General features: G+C 37.5%; 1 protein-coding gene across 3 annotated transcripts in view; it reads right to left on the bottom strand.

The window, feature by feature from the left end:
- The window catches only part of DYM (dymeclin), a 571,335-nt gene that overhangs the window by 327,742 nt on the left and 220,552 nt on the right, over positions 1-23,041 (bottom strand). For all 3 annotated transcript variants that reach the window (XM_078153263.1, XM_020985814.2, XM_020985816.2), the window contains one exon: positions 3,401-3,583. In XM_078153263.1, coding sequence (XP_078009389.1) covers positions 3,401-3,583 — 183 coding nt within the window. The remainder of the gene's footprint in view (positions 1-3,400; positions 3,584-23,041) is intronic.

Raw genomic sequence — 23,041 nt, 5'->3', positions numbered from 1 at the left:
AAAAAATATCATCTTGGCAATCCTCTCAAAGCAAAAAAGGAAAGCCCTGGGCTTGGATCTAGATTATGCCATTTATTAGATATGTGACTCTGGCCACATTTCTTGAGTTTACCCATTCTAACTTTCAGTTTTCTTATCTACACAACTTTAGGAAACACTCCTGTACTGCCTACTTCAAGCAGGCATTTCTTTTTGTAAGGAAAATGCTTTATAAATGGCAAAACTCTTTTAAAATGTGAGCTAATTATCCTAACTTAACTGTTAAATTAGATTTTGAAGTTATTCTAAAAAGTCACCATCAGAACCAAACATAAACATAAACAAGTACAGAATGTAAAGGTTTTCATGTAGCCAATGACTCTGAGGGTTAGTTAATCTAAAAAGTATTTATTCTTGAAATATAGGAAAGAATACATGGGAAGGAAAACCTGATTTTTAAAATGCCTGAAATTACCTTTCTGGTTTTCATTATTCTCTTTAAGCCATTCATGAAGATAATGGCTAGAATATTAAGTTTTTTAAAAACAGTATAGCTGGCATTAAAAATTAGATTGAAATGGATACGTCTATCTTTGGGTCGTATGACAGTAACAATTTGTCCTAAGCCTAGAAGCTTAGAAAATTCCTCATTGTTTTATGCAAGAAAATTTCATTAACTTCAAAGAGCTACTCCTCATGTTTTCTGAGAAAACTACCTAAACATTCTATACATAAAGATGCTTAAACATATATCACAGCCCATTTAAGATGATTCCTATAATTCCAACAGTGATAAATGACTCTCTACTTAATAATTAATTGATTTATCTTAGAAATCCAAGTTGGTTAATTAAGGAGTCAGAATGGATGGCTGGATGCACTTGATTGACAAAAAGTCATGATCTTGCCTGACAATAACATTACTTTATGTATTACTTATTACTATTTACCATTTATTTATTGCTATCTACTTATTTTGATCATAATTTCTGTTACTTTTCAAAACACCAAGAGATATTTTTAAAGGACATAAAATATGGGACCACTACAAAGAATAGAAAGAATGCTTTAACATTTTCACTATGTCTTCTGATAAAGATATGTGAGCCAAAACAAATTTAATCTTCCACAGAGCAGTCCTATGCCTCTCAAGTTCTTCCTTCTAACTTTTAGATGTATGTGGAAAGCATACTGAAAACTTCCCTTATTCCATTCTTTATTCATTTCCCCTACCTTTTCCTTTACAACTTAAAACAAGGGACATCTTCCCCAATCTTCATACAGAATTTTTACCACTTACAATCACTACTTCGTGTGACTATCTGGCTTTAAACCTTAAGAGATGAAGACGTAGGTGGATTACATTTTATGAGTACTCAAAGGAGGCTACTACAGGCTACTTCATGATTCCTTGAAAAGGTGTGGGGTGGGATGAAAGTTCTCATCCACATAGGCCAATTACCATGATTCCATCTGTTGGCACACTTCATTATCTTGTGGTAGACACAGGTAATAGAGATGAGGATCTGAACATCTCTATCATCTCTCTACTGCACCTCCTCTACTCCTTCAATTCTCCCACCCTGCATACACACATCTGGTTACAAATGGGAAGGTACTTGACCTCTCGGGTCTCAGTTTTCTTATGTCTAAAATAGGAGAAAGGGAGTACATAGTCTGTAAGGTCCCCATCCTGTTTAGCATTCTATTTATAAATTAGGATTACTGGTGGAGAAATGAACTTAATTTACTTGGATGGAACTGAAAGCTCAAAGGGTAAGAAAAACCTTTATCGTATGAAGACTGATTCAAGCTAGCATTTTTCTGGTTATGGGACTACAGAAAAATCATTCTGGCAGAAACAGAACTTGAATTAATTTCATTGTAAATATGGATTGATTATTCCTTAAATCTTACTTAGACAATATTTTCTAATGTTGCAAAGTTCCATGTTGGTTCATAATTGCTTCAATATTAACTGGCATAATAAAAACTAGCTGTCATCAAAAATCATGAAAAACTGAGAAAAGCACTGTTTAAAATCTAAAATCCTAGCAAGAACCAGACCATAATCTGTCCTGGAAATTTAGATTAATTAGTTGTAACTTTATAAGCCAACTGCACAAAAATGAGTCAAGGTGAAAAAATATTCAGTAGTACTCTTGAACTTTTTTCAAGAAAGCTAGAAAACTATGCTTATATTTATAGATGCCAGGTAAAAGCTATTTTTACAATGTTTAGAGGGAAAAGCTAATACCTCTATTAGCATATTATGTGTTTCTGTTACTCTAGGAACTTTAGGCATTTCACTACACAATATAAAAACCAAATTTTCATACAAGATAAATATGAAAGCCCAAATCATACACTTTGTATTACAACCAGAAGAAAGGAACCCCAGTCATGTATTTGAAACCACTTCATTTTATGAATAAGGAAACCAAGAGGCTGCAAGACAAGAAGTGACCTGCCAAAGGTCACACAACTAGTTTGTGGAAAGCCAGAGTCAGAACCTCTGTATACGGACAGCTCATCTGAAGCTCTCTCCACTAAACCACCATGGTACCCAGCTGCCCTCAGAAAAAGAGAAACTGTGTGGTGAAAAACCACACAGAGCAAAAATTAAGCAGGAAACATGAAGCAACCATATATTAGAAATTATTTGAAAGCAACACATCAACAAAGAATTCCTGTAGGTTTTAGAATACATATTTTTAATGCACTGCAATAAAAACAGCAATTTAAGCCAGTCTTTCTTATAGTAATATTTTTTAAAGGGTTCATCCTAACAAAGCACAGCTTACTACTACAGCATGGAACCCTTTTGCTTAGGTTCACAATCATTCTTATGAATACACTAGACCAGATGAAGTCAATATGGGTATGTATCTTTTCCCACAAGATAAGAAGGCAGTATGGGATAAAACAGCTTAGCAAGAAAATTCTAATACATTTGAAGTGCCACTGTTTGTTCTATGTTTGAAGGGAAAACTGTTAAGACCCTAAATTTCATATTGAAATGAGAAACTTATGGGTCCAGATCACATATTAATCAAATATTAAATACAACAATAAAATGACATAACCTAAAGTGTGAATGTTACTGCTATTCTGTACTATTCACAGATCTACTTTACTAGTGGATATATCCAAAGCTGACTTAATTTTACTATTACACAGAATGTTGTCTTCAATTTTACTATTACTCAACAAGGTACAAGAGTAATTCAAAATATTTAAAGTGAATTGAAAGAACGACAGTCCTCAAATCAGGTTCATGTTACTACATCAATAGAGGAGATTTAATTTAGTAGTTTTTAAGATTTCTCATTATTATGATTGAATTGCAGAGTTAAATCACCAGTACCAGAAGTAAAGATGATGGAGAACAAAACAAAATTAATAGAAAAGCATTACAAACCTTGTGTGTTCTTAAAAGACATAATGGCTTGTCGGTAGGGGTTTGGTGTATCAGGGGCATCGGTGAGATTGGCCAGCACAAGCAGCAGCAGAAGGCTCTGACTGGCGAGAGGTGAAGACTGTTCCTGATGAGGTGCTGGTTTACTTCCTACTCCACCCAGTGTGAAGACTGTCCAAAGCCCAGCTAAAAAGGAAAAGGTGGTGTTTTAAGTCATACCTTATTGAAGAACACAAACATTATGCCATGCAACAATTTTATAATCAGAATTTTTTTTTTAATTTAGGGAATTTGACTTCACAATATTTTTGTATCATTCCACTCCGCTTTTTCTGAACAATGAAAAGACAACCAATAAACAATTCAATTTAGTTAGGATATCTGAAGATCTAGATTTAGTAGTTCTGTCTCTTTGATGAAGTACAATGCTTAAATCAACAGGGGAAGACAGGATCCTAAATTGCAGTGCTGAAGTGGTCAAAAAGAAAAAGAGATCCCTCCCCAAAAAAAAAAGAGACCCAGAGCCTCAGGAATACAACTGAACAAATTTTAAACCAAAGTACTAGAAGCAGGGGTGTCAAACTCCAATATAAAGGCCACTAAACTGTACGTAAGGATCCCTGTGGGGCACAAATTGACTTAGAACCCCACATATTAACATTGTCTATGTTCTACTGTATCTTTATTTATTTTGTTAAATATTTCCCAACTACATTTTCATCTGTTTCAGCCACACTCATGAGTGTTGCAAGCAATGTGGTCCACAAAGTGCATGTTTGACACCTTGAGATTAAACAAGCTCCTAGAGATGAAAAAGTCCTTCCCTATATCTCACTTAAATTTCTCCTAAGAAATTGGTTCCTTCCAAATGAAATCAATTTTTAAAAGGCAGTTGTTAGAGATACTAACTTTAATAAGGATCACTAACATCAAAAAATATTGATTTTTAAAAGCTAGATCAATTTTTAATAGGAAAAACTTTCATATGAAAGCACACTATAATCCAAAGATATTTGGAAATAAAAATAGATAATGTTCTTGACACGCATTTTCTCGGAGTATAACTTGTTAACACTGAATTAAATAAAATTAAGTTGATGAGACAAAGCAATGAATATTTTTAACTGTATTAGAAAATTTTTATTTTTATCTCTTTTTTCCTATTTTGATCACTAAAACTAAACAGCTATAATGCACCCCCCACCAACCAACACTAAAATGTTAATTGCACAACCTATGTCTTCTGTTACCTTAAAATCTGTATTGTTATCTGACTTTTAGTTTTATTGAGGTTGTTACTTGTATTAAGTCTGAAAACTATAATAAAATTTCAAAAGGTCTGAAAGTTCTGACAAGTTAAGACCATACAACTATGTTCTGAACACAAACAAAAGTCAAATTTCTTGGATAAAATGGTTTTAAGAATTCTTCTCAGTAATTTCTTATTATGATAATGATAATCCTTCTACGGTCATCTAAATAAAAAAATACGGCCCAAACTGAATAATTAAATGGAAGCATAGTTTAATGACTTCTCTCTCATTATTCCTGATAAGAATACATTGCCTGGCATTTTATGCATCGCCTTTGTCTAGAATTTACTGTAAATTCCAGTAAAGGGGTACAGGTTATGAGCTTTTTATATTCACTTTTCATCAGTTTCTCTTTTTAAACCAAGTAAGCTAATAATGAAAGTTTCTCTTAAAATGCAGAGATAATTTTGGGACACCATAAGCATTCCGTTTTAAATTACTTCAAGTTCCAGTTTTAGAAATTAGGCACAAGTGATTCTATCTAAAGTAGATACTGATCTACTTTACTACATTAAGATTTATAACTTCCCTCTTCTATTTAATGTTTGGACTTAAAAAAAAAAAGAACACCACATCCAACAGCTTCTGGTTTATGCACAAAATTTAAAAATCTATTACCTTATTCAAAAATTTAGGAGCACAATAAAAAACTGTCATAGCACATTATCATATTTAAAAAGGAGCCACACTGCCAGCAAGCCCTGTAGAAATTCAGCCAGGCACCTCCTCTGCTGGTGCTACAGCCACTACCTTCTCAAGAGACACAGCTATTAAAGACCTAGAAAAGAAAGTTCTTATCACCAAACTCCTTCATCATGATAAACACTTCAAGATCAGAAATAGATATGGTGTATCAATAGAAACGATACTGAAGAAGATGAGAAGTAGAGTGTGTTCAGGGAAGAATAGTACCTCTGGCATGAGAGCTGTCAAACCCTTTTCAAGGCTGCTCATCCACCTCTGGTGTCCACCTATCACCCAACTCTCACCTGTGTCTTCAAGAAACTGTAGTACGCATAGGAGCCACAACCTGGTAAACCATTTTGGCAGATGGGCCATACCAGGCTGAGGGTAAATGAGGGGTCTCAAACCCTTCAGTGAGTTAGAAGGTTGTCTAGCCTGAGCATGTGAAGACTTCCCCTGGCAGAGTGAGTAGATGAGAACAATTTGTTCAAAAGACTATGAAGGCAGTTAAAGCATGCACTGTGGAGCCTTAGAGCTTGGTTAGACCTCAAAGACACCAAGATCATCCACTGCATTCTGAACTATCACCAGTCATCTTGACTTTGTCTCGCCACTGGACTTTGATAACTCTGGAAGAGAGAGTGAGGCCAATGACTTCATACAACTCTGCCTCATTTACATCCAATTTATGTGCAAATCAAAAGATATCACCCATACCATTTTACCATTTTTACCTATCTCAAAGTTCTGTGATGGGAAGCAAGTGATGAAACAGCAGGAGCAGATACACTGGGAGCTGTAGTGACAACCAGGAACACAGACGGCCCAGACCACATCACTGGAGGCAGAAGTGAGATTTGGCAGCCTCCTGTGTGTCTGAGCAGCCTTTTTGAAGGACTGCACTGCCGACCTCCTGGCGTAAGGAAGGGGCTAGAAAAAGTGCCCTAAAAATTTTCAGCTTCACTCAACCCTGGCCTGCTTACTGTAACAGGCAGGGATCCCAACCTGCAGTCAAAACACAAAAAAAATGTACAAAAACTATTGTAAGGATGATTCCACTCATCATAGGTTCATGGAATGTGTGCACATATATGGACAACATGAAATCCAGCAGACCTGAAAGACAAGCAGCTCTTGTACGAGAACTCAGCAGGTATCACATCCAAATAGCTGTCCTAAGTGAAATAAGGCTGGCAAATGAAAGCCAGCTTACTGAAGCCAAAACTGGATACACATTTTTCTGGAGTCGTCTCAGTGAATGGGAGTGCTATGAAGCTGGTATAGATTTTTCAAAAAAACTAATCTAGTCAATAAGCGTGTATGCCTACTAAAGGAGTGAACAAGAGACTCATGACAATGAGAATGCCATTTGCAGGAAAACACCATGACACCATTATCATGCTCCCCCCCATGACAAACCCTGATGAGGTCCAAAGAAAAACTTTATGAAGACCTGGAGACCCTCATCATCAATGTGCCAAAAGAGGACAAAGTTATAATCTTAAGTGACTTCAATGCAAAAGTAGGCACAGACTACCAGACATGGCAGGGAGGGTTTGGGAGGAATGGAGTCAGAAACAGCAAAAGCAACAGTCAATTACTACTGAAGATTTGTGTGTCTTATGACCTTCTCATCACCAATACTGTATTTTATTTAACTAAATGTAATAAAACTTTGTGGATGCACTCTTGGAGCAAACCTTGGTATTTAACAGACCACGTGATTATCAGGAGAAGAGACAGACAGGATGTGAGAGTGACAAAGGCAACATACGGCACAGGGCGCTGGACTGATCATATGCTTATCCTCCAAGCTAAATATTCACATTTAACAAAAGCAGTGTCCCCAAGGCAAGACGAACTGCCAGAAGACTTAATGCAACAGATGAGAGCTCTTCTATGAGCAAGAACAGTTAGTTGCTCACTTGGAGGGAAAGCTAAGCCAACACACAGGTGACAACAGTGGAGCAGAAAAGGAGTGAGCAGCTTTCAGAGATCTGGTGCACTACATTTACTCATCTGGGTCAGAACACTCACAAATAGCAAGATTGGTTTGATGAAAATAATGGGGAAATTCAGAAGCTGCTAAATGAAAAACAAGAGTTCCACAAGTTTTATCAGTAGAGTAGTTCATCCATTTCTAAGAAGGCAGCATTTAATTCCATTGCAGTAAAGTGCAAGCAAAGTTTAGAGAGATGCAGGATTCTTGGCTCAGTAAGAAGGCAGAAGAAATTCAGTTTTATGCTGATAGTAACAATCCAAAGTGCTTTTATGATGCCCTGAAAGCTATTTATAGGCCAAAGACCTATGGTGCATCTCAACTACTCAGTGCTGATGGAGCCACATTGATTAGTGATAAGGACATTAACCTAGAGAGATGCACAGAACACTTCCACGGTATTCTCAACAGACTGTCATCAAGCAATGCTGAAGCCATTAACCATATACCTCAGGTTGAAGTCAATCGCTTTCTAGCTAAATTTCCAACTGAAGAAGAGACTGAGAAAGCCATCAGGCTCCTCTCACGTGACAAAGTGCCTGGTGCTGACTCTATTCCAGGTGGGAGGTCCACTGCTCACACAAAACCTGGCCAAAATTTACTAGGTTATATGGCAAGAGGAGGTTATCCCCTAGGAGTTCAAGTATGCCTCCACTGTCCATCACTGTAACAGTAAAGGAAATAGATTTCCAGTGACAATCACAAGGGGGTCTCTCTCTTAGTTATTTGCTAGCAAGATTCTTGCCACAGTCCTCCTTAATAGGCTGATCCTTCACCTGGGAGCTGGTCATCTATCTGAGAGCCAGTGTGGCTTCAAAAAGGGCTGACGGATGGCTGGTATGGTGTTTGCTGCCCAACAACTCCAGGAGAAATGTCAAGAGCAGAACAGAGATCTGCACATAACACTTGTCAATCTGACCAAGGCCTTTGATACTGTCAGTCATGAGGGCTTGTGGAAAATTATGTCAAAATTTGGTTACCCAGAGAAGTTCATCAGTATTGTACATCAATTTCACGATGGCATGCTTGTTCTGGTTCTAGATAAGGGACAACGCTCTTATACTTTTCCAGTCACCAACGGAACGAAACAAAGCTGTGTGCTTATTCCCACACTTTTTAGCATGATGTTTTTAGCAATGTTGTCACATGCCTTCAACTAGGACAAAAATGGCATCAGCATCAGCTGCTGTACTGATGGTAAACTCTTCACCCTGAAAAGGCTACAAGCCAAAACTAAAGTGGAGTAAGAATTTTGTTCGCAGATGATTATGCACTCAGTGCAGCCTCTGAAGTTGAGATGCAACAAAGTATGGATTGATTCTCTGCTGCTTGTGTAATTTTGGCCTATTAAAATCAAGAAAACACAGGTTCTCTAGCAGCCAGAACCACACAATCCATACATGGAATCACTGGTTACAGCAAATAGAGAAGTTCTGAATACTGTGGATAAGTTCACTTACATTGGCAGTATACGTTCCAGCATAGATGATAAGGTTGGCACGCATTGCCAGAGCTAGTTCAGTGTTTTGAGAGGCTCCAAAAGAAAGTGTGGAAGAGAAGAGGTATTAGACTGACTACCAAACTGAAGGTCTACAGAGCTGTTGTGCTAACCTCATTGTCGCATGCCTGTGAAACCTGGACAGTATACCAGTGCTAAGCAAGGAAACCAAATCGCTTCCATTTGAATTGTCTTAGGAAGATTCTGAACATCATCTGGCAAAATAAGGTACTGGACACTTAGGTCCTTTCTTGAGATAAATTGTCAAGCATTCAAACCTTACTGCAGAGAATCCAACTCCAATGGGCTGGCTACGCTGTTCAAATGCCAAACGTATTTGCCTAATAGACCATCTTACGAAGAACTCACACAAAGCAAGTGTTCACATGGTGGTTAGAAGAAATGATGCAAGGACACTTTCAAGGTTTCTCTGAAGGATTTTGGAACTGATTGTGTGACACAGGAGGCAAAAGACTGCCTAGCATGCTGTGCCTGTATCAAAGAAGGCACTGTGCTCTAAGAGTGAAAGTAAAATTGCAGCAGCTCAAAAGAAATGTGCCATGCACAAATTTAGAGACATCTCTACTCCAAATGTCCAGATGGACTATTTGTGCCTGAACTGTGGTAGAGTCTTCAGAGCTCATATTGGTTTGTTCAGCCATAGTTGACTCCAACATAGTGATGTCATTTTGGTCCTAGCCAAGAATGAAGTAAAACAGCCAACCAACCAAAGAAGATTTACCACAGACTTTTCTCATTTCTATATTCCAGCTAAGAGGAATGTATATTACTGGGCCTTATCATCTTCTCTGCACTAACTCAAAGGACCACTGGGCTTCTCTATCCATCTTGCAGTTGAAACCTCCTTCTATATGTTTGATTCCTATTGGAATGTGAGTTTTTGAGAGCAGAAAGAAACTTGCTTGCCCATTTGTATTCATGGTGCTTTGTACATAGGAAGTGCTTGATGATTTTCTTTACAAATTAATAATGTTTCGATTATATAAGGAGTGGAATTAATACAACAGTAATTGTTGCATTAGGCACTTAACTGCCATTTATAACTGTTTCTATAGAGAAATGTTACAAGTTCTATATGATAGATTTGCAGACGAATTTCTATTCACAATTTTTGTGGCTATGTGTACGTTTGGGACTTCTTAAACATATGGAATATTTGTTAATAATACAAAGCAACAGGTTAGCTAACAGGACTCTCATGGCTATACTATAACCCTTTAATTTACTTCTTACTGACTACTAATTACACTGTGTAGTGCCTGTTAAAAGCTTTTTGTTCTGTCTTCAAGATGCTTGACTAGAAGTCTGCCATCTCTTTCAAAGATATGCTCTTCACTAATAATTAAGGGAATGCAAATTAAAACAGCTCTGCGGTATCACTTCACATCCACCAGACTGGCTAATACCACAGAAAAAGAAAATGATAAATGGTGGAGGGAATGCAGGAAAATAGGGACATTGTTGGTGGGGCTGTGAACTAGTCCAATTATTCTAGAGAACAATTTGGAACTATGCCCAAAGGGCCATAAAACTGTGACTCCGACCCAGCAATACCACTGCTAGGCCTGTATCCCAAAGAGTTCAAAGAAAAAGGAAAAGGACCTATACGTACAAAAACATTTGTGATTGTGATGGAATACTATTATGACATAAGGAATGACAAAGGGGATGCTTTCTGAAAAAACCTGGTAAAACTTACATGAACTGATACAAAGTAAAGTGAGCAGAACTAAGAGATTGCTGTACACAATAACAGCAATATTGTACAATGATCAACTGTGAAAGATTTAGCTACAATACAATAATCCTTGCTGATTCCAAAGGACTCATGATGAAAAAATGCTAACCACTTCCAAAGAGAGAACTGATCTTGAGTACTGATCGAAGGATATCTTTTTTCACGTTATTTTTCTTGCCTCTCCCCCACACCCATCATGGCTAATGTGGAAATGTTTTGCATGACTTCATATGTATAATGGGCATCATATTTCTTGCCTTCTCGATGAGGTTTGGTGGAAAGGAGGGAGAGAATTTGAAACTGAAAACAAAAATTTAAAAATTAAAAAGATAACCTCATCTCCTATGCTATTATTATAATATCTCACATTGATATATCTCTGTGAGATTTAAGAAGAGTTCTTCATAACCCTATGAAGTATGTAATATTGTAATGATATTCCTTTTTTCCCACATAAGAAAAACAAAACTCAGAGTAGTTAAATGATCCTCTCATGGTAACTCAACCAGAGTGGATCAGAACCAGGACTCTGACTCCAAACCCACTATTGCTGGGAAAACTGAAGCCAATTAGATTTAAGCTCCTTTATTTTCTCTACATCTCAAAACTTCACTGTATTCAACTACGCTCTTCTCTGTCCTAAGACTATATTGCTATCCCCCTTGCCAAGGCTAAACCTTTCTTATCTGTCTCCCACATCCCATAATCTATTATCTCATCTAGCACCTTGTTCCATAGATCATTCAGTCTCTGATCTTCAGTCTTCTCCTCTTTAACTACAGATACTCTATCAACAAGCATTTCTTAAATGCTTAGTATGAGCCAAATATTTTTCTCCTTCAAATCCTGCCACCACCCCAAATCTTCTTTTTGCACCACAACTCACTGTAATATCATCTGATTTTTCCTCCCATTCACTGTTAAAACTTGAAGAAAGAGCATTTTTTTTAGAAGTATAACTCTCGAAAGTTATTCTTCCTCATCACTCATCAGTTCCATAAGTACCCTGCAATTTGGTCTCTGTTCCTTGTCCCTCTACCATAACTGCTCTCTGCTAGGTTATTGATGACCAATTATTAACTCTATTAGTTTTACTCTTTATACCCTTTGAATTTGAGGCAGCATTAGGCACATCTGACTACATCCAACTTCTTGATAGTCTCTCTTCTCTTGGCTCTTCTAACACTGCTTCTCCCAGGATGACTTCCTACTTCTCTGACCACTCCTTCTGAGCCCTTTCAAAGATTTCTTTTCTTCCTTTTTGGCATCATTCAAAGTTCTGTCCTTGGTCCTCTTCCCTCTGTATACTTTTTTCATTCACAATACCATCTACTCTTATATCAATTAATACCTCTAGTGAGATGACTTCTGCATTTATTTTGTCAATATAAAATTTCTCACAGTTGGCAACTAAACAGTGGCCTTGAAGAATGAGAAAGATAAAACTATCAATAGTCAGAAATGGGGAGAGGTATAGAGTCGTTCCCAGTCATGGTAGGAGGTATACACAAAAACGTGGAGATAAGAGAGGGCAAGGTAAGATATGATGAAAGATGGAGAAGTCTGGTTTGGCTAGAGTATAAATTGAACAAATAGGATTAATATGAAGTAAAGGTAGAAAGAACTGGAACCATATTCTTCAAGGCCACTGTTTATTTACTAACTGAAAAATTCTGAACCCTCTATATAGAAGTGATTCCTGCAACCTTAAAATTCTCAGTCCTCCATACAGTTAATAATTTTCTAACTTATATTATACTTATTTTATAATATGTAAGTACTAGGCCCATTTTCTTAGATCTAGATCCTACATTACAATTTCCTTGCAAGCATGAACTATATTTTTGATATTTGCATTTTAAGAGAACAGCATAGTATCTTGGGCACAAAAGGATGCTAATAAATATGAGAAGAAGGAGAGGTAAGGAGAGAAGAGGAGGGGAGGGAGGGAGGGAAGAAGGAAGGAAAGAAGGAAGGAAGGAAGGAAGGAAGGAAGGAAGGAAGGAAGGAAGGAAGGAAGGAAGGAAGGAAGGAAGGTTGGTTTATCCAGCAAGTTCCTTGGCTATATGCTCTTTTCCCCTCCCACTAAACAATCAGGGAATTAAATTTTGCTTCCCAAAGCAAATATAAATTTTTTTTGAAAAATTTGCCAACACTGCTCACCTTTATTAGTGTGACTAAGTAAGAACTGACTATATATTGCTGGAAAAATTTGGCTGAAAGAACTTAATTTAAATTAATTTTGACTTATTAGGTTTTTTTCTTTTTTTAAAAATTCATTTGAATCTTGGTATGTTTATTAGTTTTTCTACAGTGCATTGAATCAGCCTGTTTTCTGTGCATTTTATTTGAAATTCCCCTTCTTGCTTTTTCTGGCAAATGTAACTGAGCCATCTCCTTTCACTGTAGGGGAAAACTTGGCAACCTGCCATTTACTGTCCATGTCACAGCATAAGCCAGCCTATACATGCAGCTAGAATTCTTCAAAAAAAAAAAAAGTTCATGTCTTCATGTGATCCAAGTCTCTGATCTCTTACCCAAGAATTCTACTAGAACTACATTTTCCTGAGGAAAAGTTACAGTATTTCCTTCTATTCCAAGGATTTTTAGTTTTCAGCCAAGAAAATTTAAAGTAGTATCTCTTATGTTCTTGGAATAAAAATAATCCTTCAAATTAAAGTAAATTTGGAATTTCAGAAGTGAAAGAATGAAAAAGGTTAATCCAATGTTGACTAAGGGCTAAAAAATAAAATAATTTAAAGACATTTAACCTTGGGAAAGAAAATGGAAGGATAATTTGTAAGAATGACAAAATACAAATCTAATGAGACAATGATTACTGAATGCAAATGGAAATCTATCATCAAAAACGCATTCTGAAAACACAAAAACAAAGTTATCAAGAGCACATTAGCAAGACTTATAAGAATATTTTAACTGTATATACATAATTAATCAAATGATTACCCTATTAAAGCATTATTAAGTATGCCAACAGTCAAACCAAGACAGATTTTGTTCATGCACTCATATAACATTCAGCAACTTTGATTTTATAGGAAATCATGCTATGTATTCTGAAAGACATGAAGATGGACAAGACAGTCCTATCAACATGGAGCTTGTCATATAGCAAGGAAGATAAAACATATATAAATAGGAGTAGCTAGGTAGCGCAGTGGATAGAGCTCTGGCCTTGAAGTCAGGAGGACCTAAGTTCAAATCCGGTCTCAGACACACAACATATACTAGCTGTGTGACCCTGGCAGTCACTTAACCCCAATTGCCTAGCAAAAAGCAAAAAACCAAAAACATATATAAATAGTATAATATAAAATAGAATGTGAAATGTCAGTAATCAGAATACAAAATGCTATTGGAATTAGAGTACAGAAATCTCTTCAAGTTGTGGGAAATCACAAAAAGGTTTTATAGAAGGAGTGGCATTTAAACAAGGCTCTACAGGAAAGGAATTCTTGGAATAGGAAGCAGGCAAAAAAGTAACTAGCATGAAGCTAAGACGCATGTTGGGGACGCCTTCCTTTTTTGGAGTAGCTGACTGACAGTAACTGTGGCAAATGTCACCCTTGCACTTCATCTAGTGGTCCATTTTGACTCCACACCATCATGTGGCAAAACTGCTTTCCTTAATGATGGGGTGCTAATGATGTACCCCTAAATGGCCCTGGACTGTCCCACGTGGCCTAGGTCCCTGGCATTTCCCTGGAGCACTGGCTTTTCCCAATTCCTTGCATTGCGGCTCTGGGCCCTCTTCTGTTACCTCCCAGTCACCCAAGCTATCGACCACTCCCTGACCACTGTATATAAGTGTCCGTCTTACCCCCATTATTAGGACACAACATCCCATGTTTCCATAAGCATGGCACTCCTCTTGTGGATTCTGCTCCCACAAAACTTCCTGGGAGAGTGGGGTGAGGGTCAGACCCTTCTTTTTCCTAAATCTACTACTGTACCTGTGGTCTATCCTTGTTTGCTCTCTGTCATCTTACTACCAACTCTGTCACCCAGGTGGAGCTTATGTAACTAAGCTCATTTCTCTTTTCCCCTTTGAAAGTACCTGTCATGTTTCTCCATTCAAGCCCACCACACTGTGGTAGTTAACACAGAATCGCAGAGGTCATTTAGTCCAATCAGTACCTAAATAAGAATCCTCTCTAGAACAACTGCAACATCCCCCAATATCTGACCTTTATTTGAAGACCTTCAATGAGGGTAAACCTAGTGCCTCTAAAAATACCCTGTTCCATTTTGGGATAACATTAATTTTATGAAGGTTTTCTCTTCCCCAACCTAAGTATGCCTCTCTGAAACTTCCACCCATTGCTGCTGGTTCTGCCATGGGGAGCCAAGCAGAACAACCATAATCCCTCTTCCAGGGCAGTCCTTCAAATACTTGAAGGTATCTCTCATTCTGGCCCTGTAACTTACTAGCAATGTAATGCTAGGTAAGTCACTTCCCCTGCAGGAAAGAGATCAAGGGGAATGAAAAATGAGAAAATGATCTGATGATTCAGAGAGTCAATGGTGACCTTTGAAAGGGTAAGTTTTGGTTGTGGTAGAGGTGGAAGTAAGACTTGTTCAGTTGTTTCAGTCGTATAAAACCCTTCATGAGCCTATCTAGGTTTTCTTGTCAAAGATACTGGAGTGGTTTGCCATTGCCTTCTCCAGTGAATCCAATGGATTGATTTTATCAGGCAATCAAAGGTTAAGTGACTTGCCCAGGGTCACACAGCTAGGAAGTGTCTGAGGCTAGATTGGAACTCAGATCTTCCTGACTCCAGGCCCACTGCTCTATCCCTTAAGCCACCAATTGCCTCCAGCATGTACAACTTAAAGGAGCTAAAGAATAATAAAAAAAAATACAGGATACTTCCTTAAATTTGGCAGAGAAAAGAAGTAACAGCTTAGGTGGGTAGTAGGGTTCAGAGAGGTTTCATATTTATAGATAGAAAGGAAGGAACTGAGAAATAGAGTGATAATAAAAATGAAAGAAGAAACAATTTATGAAGTAAGGACATGGAGAATGGAAGAAGTGATGGAATTAAAGAGATACTACACAGGGTGTCCCAAAAGTCTGAGCATTATAAAATGTTTGAAGTTCTTCAAGAGTAAAAACTCAGCAGTTCTGTTTTTATCACTCCCTGTTTTATCTCTTGCAATGATGTTTTATGTCTAGTTTTGTTTGTTTGGTGGATTGATCACCTAGTAAATATCATAAATGAAAATGAACTAAAAGCACGCTTGCCCAGACTTCCAACAATCATAAAAGAAAGCCATGTCATAAAAAAAGGAAACTTCCTAGATTGGTTAAAATTGTTTTTAACATAAAATATTTACAAATGACTACAGTCTATCTGGGAAACTGCATATATCAGCAATTCCAAATTGCTCATGTATATTCAAATCAATCTTTTCTCTTTCTTTTTTTTAAACACCAATAGCTGTTACCTCCCCGTATGGCTGTAAATAATGGAATGTGACAATATTCAAAAAATAACTCACTTAGTTTTTCCTACAGATACAGATAGCATGGATATTTTACTTAATCATTTCTCACTTCACTATGCTACTTTGGGACTTCTTTGACTGACTTCTCTACTGTGTCCTACGAAGCTCATTACTGGGAAAACTTCATCATCCTGAAAGATTATCATCAGCCTTGGTATTCTACTCATCACCACACTTTATCCTTTTGATTGGAGTGTGGAGTCAAGAACTTCAAAATCTCCATGTAAGGAGGAAGACTATCTCATTTCTTACCTGGATACACTACCTTGAGATTTCAATGATTTTTCACTATGCTCTCATGTCAGGTTCCTTCTCCTACTTCTTCCCTCACCTTCCCCAACCCCCAGCTTTTCAGTTTTCTTTGGTGTGTGGTTTTTATTTTTTTATTTTTAGGCAACTGGGGTTAACTGACTTGCCCAGGGTCACACAGCTAGTAAGTGTCAAGCGTTTGGTCTGAGGCCAGATTTGAACTCAGGTCCTCCTGACTCCAAGGCCGGTGCTACATCCACTGCTCCAGCTAGCTGCCCCAGTGTGTTGTTTTTAGCTTTCTTCTGTGTTTTGTCTTCCCCTGTTAGATTGTAAGCTCAGAGAGGGCAGAGGCTGTCTTTCTTTTTTCATATTTGTATCCTCAGGCATAGGCATAGTATCTGGCACAAAACAGGTACTTAATAAAGGCTTACTGATTTATTATGATTCTCATTTAGGTGATGGTACAAGTTTCCAGGGTTTGAGGCAATCAGGCCAATGTAATCTACATACAAGTGGGAATACCTGGAAGACTAAAGTATGTATGTATAGACAAACATTTCCTTTTGGATTCTACACTAGATATCCTAGCTGCAAACACCTCAAGACCTTAGCAAAGTGCTTGGCACATAGCAGGTGTTTAATAAATGTTTACTGAATGACTGACTTTTTGGAAAGCAATACTCTCCCTGGATCAATTCTTCTCTTGATAGTAATAAATCAGAAGGATGAAAAACAAAGTAACCTTTGATGTTACATCTATCAAGGTTCAAAGTTCAAGGATGTACTCAACACACATATAGATTAATTTCATAAGTGGCTTCAGTTATGACTCCTGATAACACCAGATGACACCAGAATCTATATATCAAGAACTTATCTTTACCCTGAACTCTAGTCTCCTATCACTAACTGGCTGCTGGATATCTCCATCTTGATGTCTCTGGGATATCTCACTTTCATTATCTACAAAACAGAATTAATGTTTCCTTCCCAAACCTCTCTCTTCTTAGTACTTTTCTCTTCCTCTTGACTGCACCATCATGCTTCTTTCTCCTTTAACTCCCCATAGGAAATCTGCTGTCAAGTCCTCTTACTCCTACCTGTCAAACACGCCCACTCAGTCTCTATCCTGAGATCCCCATCATCTCTTATCTTAGCTATTGCAATCGCTTCCTAAGTGATTTAGCTGCCTCTAGTCTTTCCCCTTTGCAATTCATTTTTTACATAGCTTGCAATGTGATATTTTTAAAATACAGATCGGACCACAGCATTCTTCCCCCTTCTCCTCACCTTACTAAAAAAAAAAAAAACACCTAACTTACCATCTTCAGAACTTAAACATTATTGAACTGAGTTTGTTGAGTTGTATCAAGAATTTTTAAAGATAGGAAAGCAGATTTATGAGTTTGTAGTTAATGATATTTTCCTAGTCACCTTGTTTTGGTGAGAATAAAATCCATTTTTCTTCAGGGTTTATGATATCTTTCCCTCTTTCAAATACCTTAAAAATGAATCCACTCACCATCACCAGCCTCAAAAATTGCACTGCATCCAGCACGAACCTCATTTGTGTACCCTTGATTTAGTTCAGCTGTTCTTTCCATATTTTCTCTCCTGCCACATCTACTTTCTTATGAAGGACACTAGGAAGTTTTAGGTTAAACTACAAAAACGGTGGTTCTGCTATCATCAAGAGACAGCAAGGAACAGTAAAAAAAAAAAAAAAGGACAAGGATTTAGAATCAGAGGACCTGGATTCTCTGTCACTTCTATCTGTGTGGCCCAGGGTAAGTCACTTAATTAAGCTCTCCAGGCCTGGGTCTCCTCATCTATAAAATAAGGGGGATCCTTGTAACTCTACAACTGTGAGTCTACAAGAAGAGATTTTATTATGGAACTTTCTGATGGCTTCTAAGCTTCAGCTTTAGGCATGTACAGGATGATCTGGCTTAAGTCTCTTGCCAAATTTTCTCTAAACTTGTATTTTTCCTCCACTGCTTTCTTGCTGTTTTATGACATGATACTGCTCATAATATTCCACTATTCTCTTCAATAATATATTATAAACAAGTTTATAGGCTCAAGCACTGTTGCCTTTGGAAGCCATATTAGCTTCGTTAGCAAGAATATCAAGTTTTTCCTGGCTGAGGTGGCTCTTTTAGTCTTCTCATCGTGGCAACTGATTTATATTGGTTAAATTTAGAAAATGATCACAATCTGCATTAATGCCTATTCATTTATCCATTTCCTAATTTCTCAGCTTCTTTAAGTACATCAGGCTGGAGTTGCCTCAATACTTTACCTTCTCACTTTTATGCTTTCTTTTAATCTTGATCATTGCTCTAATAAGTTGATGGGATGACAGCTATTTTGGAAATGGCTTCCACAATGGCAAGAAGTGATTTCCAGTCTGTCAAAATATAATCAATTTTATTTTTAATGTTATTTGGTGCTATCTAGGACCAGTGCCTCCCAACTTTCTACTTGTGGAAAATATTAATGATATAGAGGCATGAGTTCTTTGTACTCTATCTCTTGCCAAGGCCTGTCAATTTTGTCTCCAGCATACATCCTCTTCTCTCTTTTGATAGTGATCCTCATCACCTCACACCTGGACAACTGCAAGAGTTTATTGGTTAGTCTCCCCACCACAAATCTCTCCTCATAGGAATCCATCCTCCACTCAGCTGTAAGAGTGATCATCCCAATGAATACATCTGACCGCACGACCCTCCCCATAACTTCATGAATAAACTCCAGTGGTTCCCTATCATGTCCAGGATCAAATATGAAATCCTCTACGTTCCAAGTCCTCCATAAGATGTCATGATGCCACCTTTCTAGTTTTCTTAGAATTTACTCCTTATCCTATACGCCCATGTAGTCTATGATCCAGTGATACTGGTCTTTCTGTTCCTTGAACAAGAAACTCCATCACCCAGGTCTGGGCATTTTCACTATTAGTCCCCCAGGCCTGGAATGCTCTCCCTCCTCATCTCCACCTCCTAGCTTCCTTCAAATCACAGCTAAAAGCCCAAATTCTGCAGGAAGATCTTCTCAATCCCCTTTAATTCTAGTGGATTATCTGTAGATTATCTCCAATTTATCTTCTATATGCCTTGTTTGTTACTTGGTTGTCTGCATGTTGTCTCCCCTATTAGATTGGGAGCTCCTTGAGGACAAAGATTGGTTTTTGTCTTTCTTTGCATCTGCAGTGCTTAGCATAGTTCCTGGCATATGTAGATGCGCCACTAATAACAACTGTACCATTAACAATAAATAATAAATATTCAATTACTCACTGACTTTGTTTAGTCAAGAAGCCTTTGGTCTCTTGGATTTTTCATTCTTGAACCTCATTTCCCAACATATTTTTTACCACCTTCCCCTATTTCTTAGCTCTGCACTCAGTCCACCAGGTGTTAAAGGACATATTGAGTTAATTAAATGTATTGATTTAATTAAATTAATTAAAATGCTTCCTCACATTTTAATAAATTTTTATTCATCTAAAAAGTGTTGATAGTCCTGACAGGCATTTCAAAAAGAAGATTTTTCCCTCTTAATATTTACTCAAAAAGCAAGCTACAGGTCACCCTGAGATTCTAGATTTCATGTATGTAACATGAGCTTATTTTAATGTACTCAGTAAGCACATTCATACAAAAAAACCAAAACAGTTTAAAATAAACAGATAAAATAAATCTGAAAAAAAGCAAAACTATACGGAGAATGAGTGTTGTCAGTATGTGGATATTTTCTACTTCTTTATACCCTTAATCTCCTGAGGTTATTGTGATCCTACAAGAGAAGGGCAGTCATAACAACACAGTTTGCCATCTTCATGTGTGTCTACATATTTCTTTATCCCAACCAGCTCCAACTCCTACCTGCTACATTCTTTTTGCATTTGGAACATGCCATGAACTGAATATGCAAACAAGTAATTTCAATAAATCATGTGCTTTTTACTATCCATTTCATCATGTAAGTTATCACACAGATAAAAGGAAATTGGGAGCTTCACAATCTACTTTTTTTTACTAGTAGAAGACAAATGCTATGGAAGACCTTAGTTCAGGGCTTTATGACCTTTTTTCCTGGGCTACTGTGATAGCCTCCTAATTGCTCTCCCTGTCTCTAGTCTTTCTTTTCTTTAGGTCTAACCATGATATTCCCTTGCCCAAGAAATACCTCTTACCTTCAGATAAAATTCAGACTCATCAGCCTAGCATCTGAAGCTTCTCCAGGTCCCAGTCTATTCCTCTCCTCTGCACCCTCTACATGTCAGCCACATTGGCCTACTGGCAGCTCTGTCTCAGTGATATTTTGTCCGCCAAGTCTGTGCCTTTGCCTAGGCTATCAGCTATGCCTAGAATGCACTTCCTTACCTCTACCTCTGAGGGAATTGAGGGGATTTGAACACTAACTGGTAGTGGGAACTGAGAAAACACAGAGACTCCATCTTGTGGTGCAGTTCTTGATATAGCTCAGTTCCCTTTCTATTCAATTATGGATCTAGTTCAATTTCTGTCTTGTGAGAAAATTTTATTCAATTATGGGAATTGTGAAAAAAATATTTAATGCATTATTTGAACCTAGCCCCGTGTGGCTGGGAAGGTACCTGCTGCTTTTTGTTCAGTCATTTTTCAATCATGTCTGACTCTTTGCAACCCACATTTGGGGTTTTCTTGGCAAAGATATTGAAGTGATTGGTTTGCCATTTCCTTCTCCAGGTCATTTTAAAGATGAGGAAACTGAGGCAAACAGGTCACAGAGATAGTAAATGTCTGAGGCTGGATTTGAACTCAGGTCTTCCTGATTCCAAGCCCAGCAGCCTATCCACTAGCTGCTACTTAAGGACTTTTAACTAAGGACCTAGGTTATGCTGACCAGAAACCAGGTAAGAGCCAAAGACAGATAAATGCAAGGAATTTTCTCACAATTATACATTTCAAGCAACCCATTTGTCTCATATGAAAACTGGCCCTGTACTAATCAATCAGTTATTATTTCCACATTCTTTTGATTATTGATCCTTACTTGGGGGGAGTGGAACATCTCTTTTTCTGATTTCAGGAAACTGTACCTATTTGCTCTTCTCCCAACTTGGAAAGTACCTCATCTTTCCTCCAGTTACAAATCTGATTACCTAATGTTGTAACCTGATTAATGGTTTCTTTTTAATTAATTGGTCTCATTTGATTGTATTTAATGCATAAAAATCTGTCTCTCCTAGTGCCAAAGCTGAGGGGGCCTGATCTCAGTTTGTTGAACGATTGGTATGCATTGCTTAATAAATCAATGTGCCTGGAAGCTTGAACCTTTGTTTCCTCAGTAATTTCATCTTTCACTCACCACACCTCTATAATCCCTTGCTGCCTTCAGAGTGCAACTTGGAAGGGACAGTTGATAATAACCTTTCCTCTTGAAATTACTTTATGTATATTTTATATTGAATTTTCTAGATACTTGTTGTCCCCCACTTTCCTCTCACCCCCTACCAAAAGAACATATGTTCCAAAAGGGCAGGGGTTGTTTTACTTTTGTATTTTAACCCCCAGCACAATGTTTTGAACTTATTAGATGCTTAATAAATGTTTATTGTATTGAACTGAGTAGAAAAGTAAAGTGTATATATAGAAGTATTAAGTAGTAAGGATGGAAAACTAGGTAACAGTCACATTTTGGAGGGTCTCAAAAGCCCCTGTACTGTACTGGGGACTTTTTAATATTCAAATCTGGATATGGGGCTCAATCATCACTTCTCTGAGGGTTAAGAGTGTGTCTCTTGTAGGATCAACAGTACTCTATCTGTCTGGTCAAGGTCAAAAGAAACTCCAGGGTAACTAAGTGGGGCTATTTTCTCAAGTTCAATGTTCTTCCAATTCTGCAGGTTATATCACTGATGAAGTTTTAATTAGATACTACTCTACTTTTAACATGTCTTTGAATACATTGCATTTGTAGTTTCTGATTGTCTTCAACAAAAGAGAGCTTCTAGTCTTTCTTTCACTGAGAAGGATATGTTCTAGTAAAGCTGGGGTAGGGAAACTGTGGCCTTGAGGCCACATGTGGTCTTCTAGGTCCTCAAGTGCAGCCCTTTGACTGAATCCAAACTTCACAGAACAACTGCCCTTAATGAAGTGATTTGCTCTGTAAAACATGGATTCAGTCAAAAGGCAGCATCCGAGGACCTAGAAGGCCACATGTGGCTTTGAGGCTACTAGCTCCCCTCTCCTGTGGTCTAGTCTGATGGTCATTAGGAAGCAAAAGGAGATTGCCAGTCTGTGAGTGGGATGACAGAGTCTAACTGAACTTACAACAAGTTGTCACAGCATACAGTATTTCAAATTGTGAATCTTACATTCACAAATCAGAAAATAACTAATTTTCAAGTTAACAAAATACACAAGAAGTGATAAAAATTCAAATAAGAGTAAGATTTCCACAGGCAGAGGTGGAACTATGTAAAAAAAATATGGATAGTTTATAATAAACCCATCAGTCCATAGGAAAAAAACAAAACCTATTCCCTAGTGACAGTAGATCAATAATTATTATCATCATCATCATCGCTTAAGTTAGGCAAGAAAAAAAATCTTAATATTTA

Source organism: Phascolarctos cinereus, unplaced genomic scaffold, assembly GCF_003287225.1.
Source record: "Phascolarctos cinereus isolate Bilbo 61053 unplaced genomic scaffold, phaCin_HiC Scaffold_4;HRSCAF=312, whole genome shotgun sequence".
Taxonomy (NCBI): domain Eukaryota; kingdom Metazoa; phylum Chordata; class Mammalia; order Diprotodontia; family Phascolarctidae; genus Phascolarctos; species Phascolarctos cinereus.
This window is presented reverse-complemented; position numbering and strand designations above follow the sequence as displayed.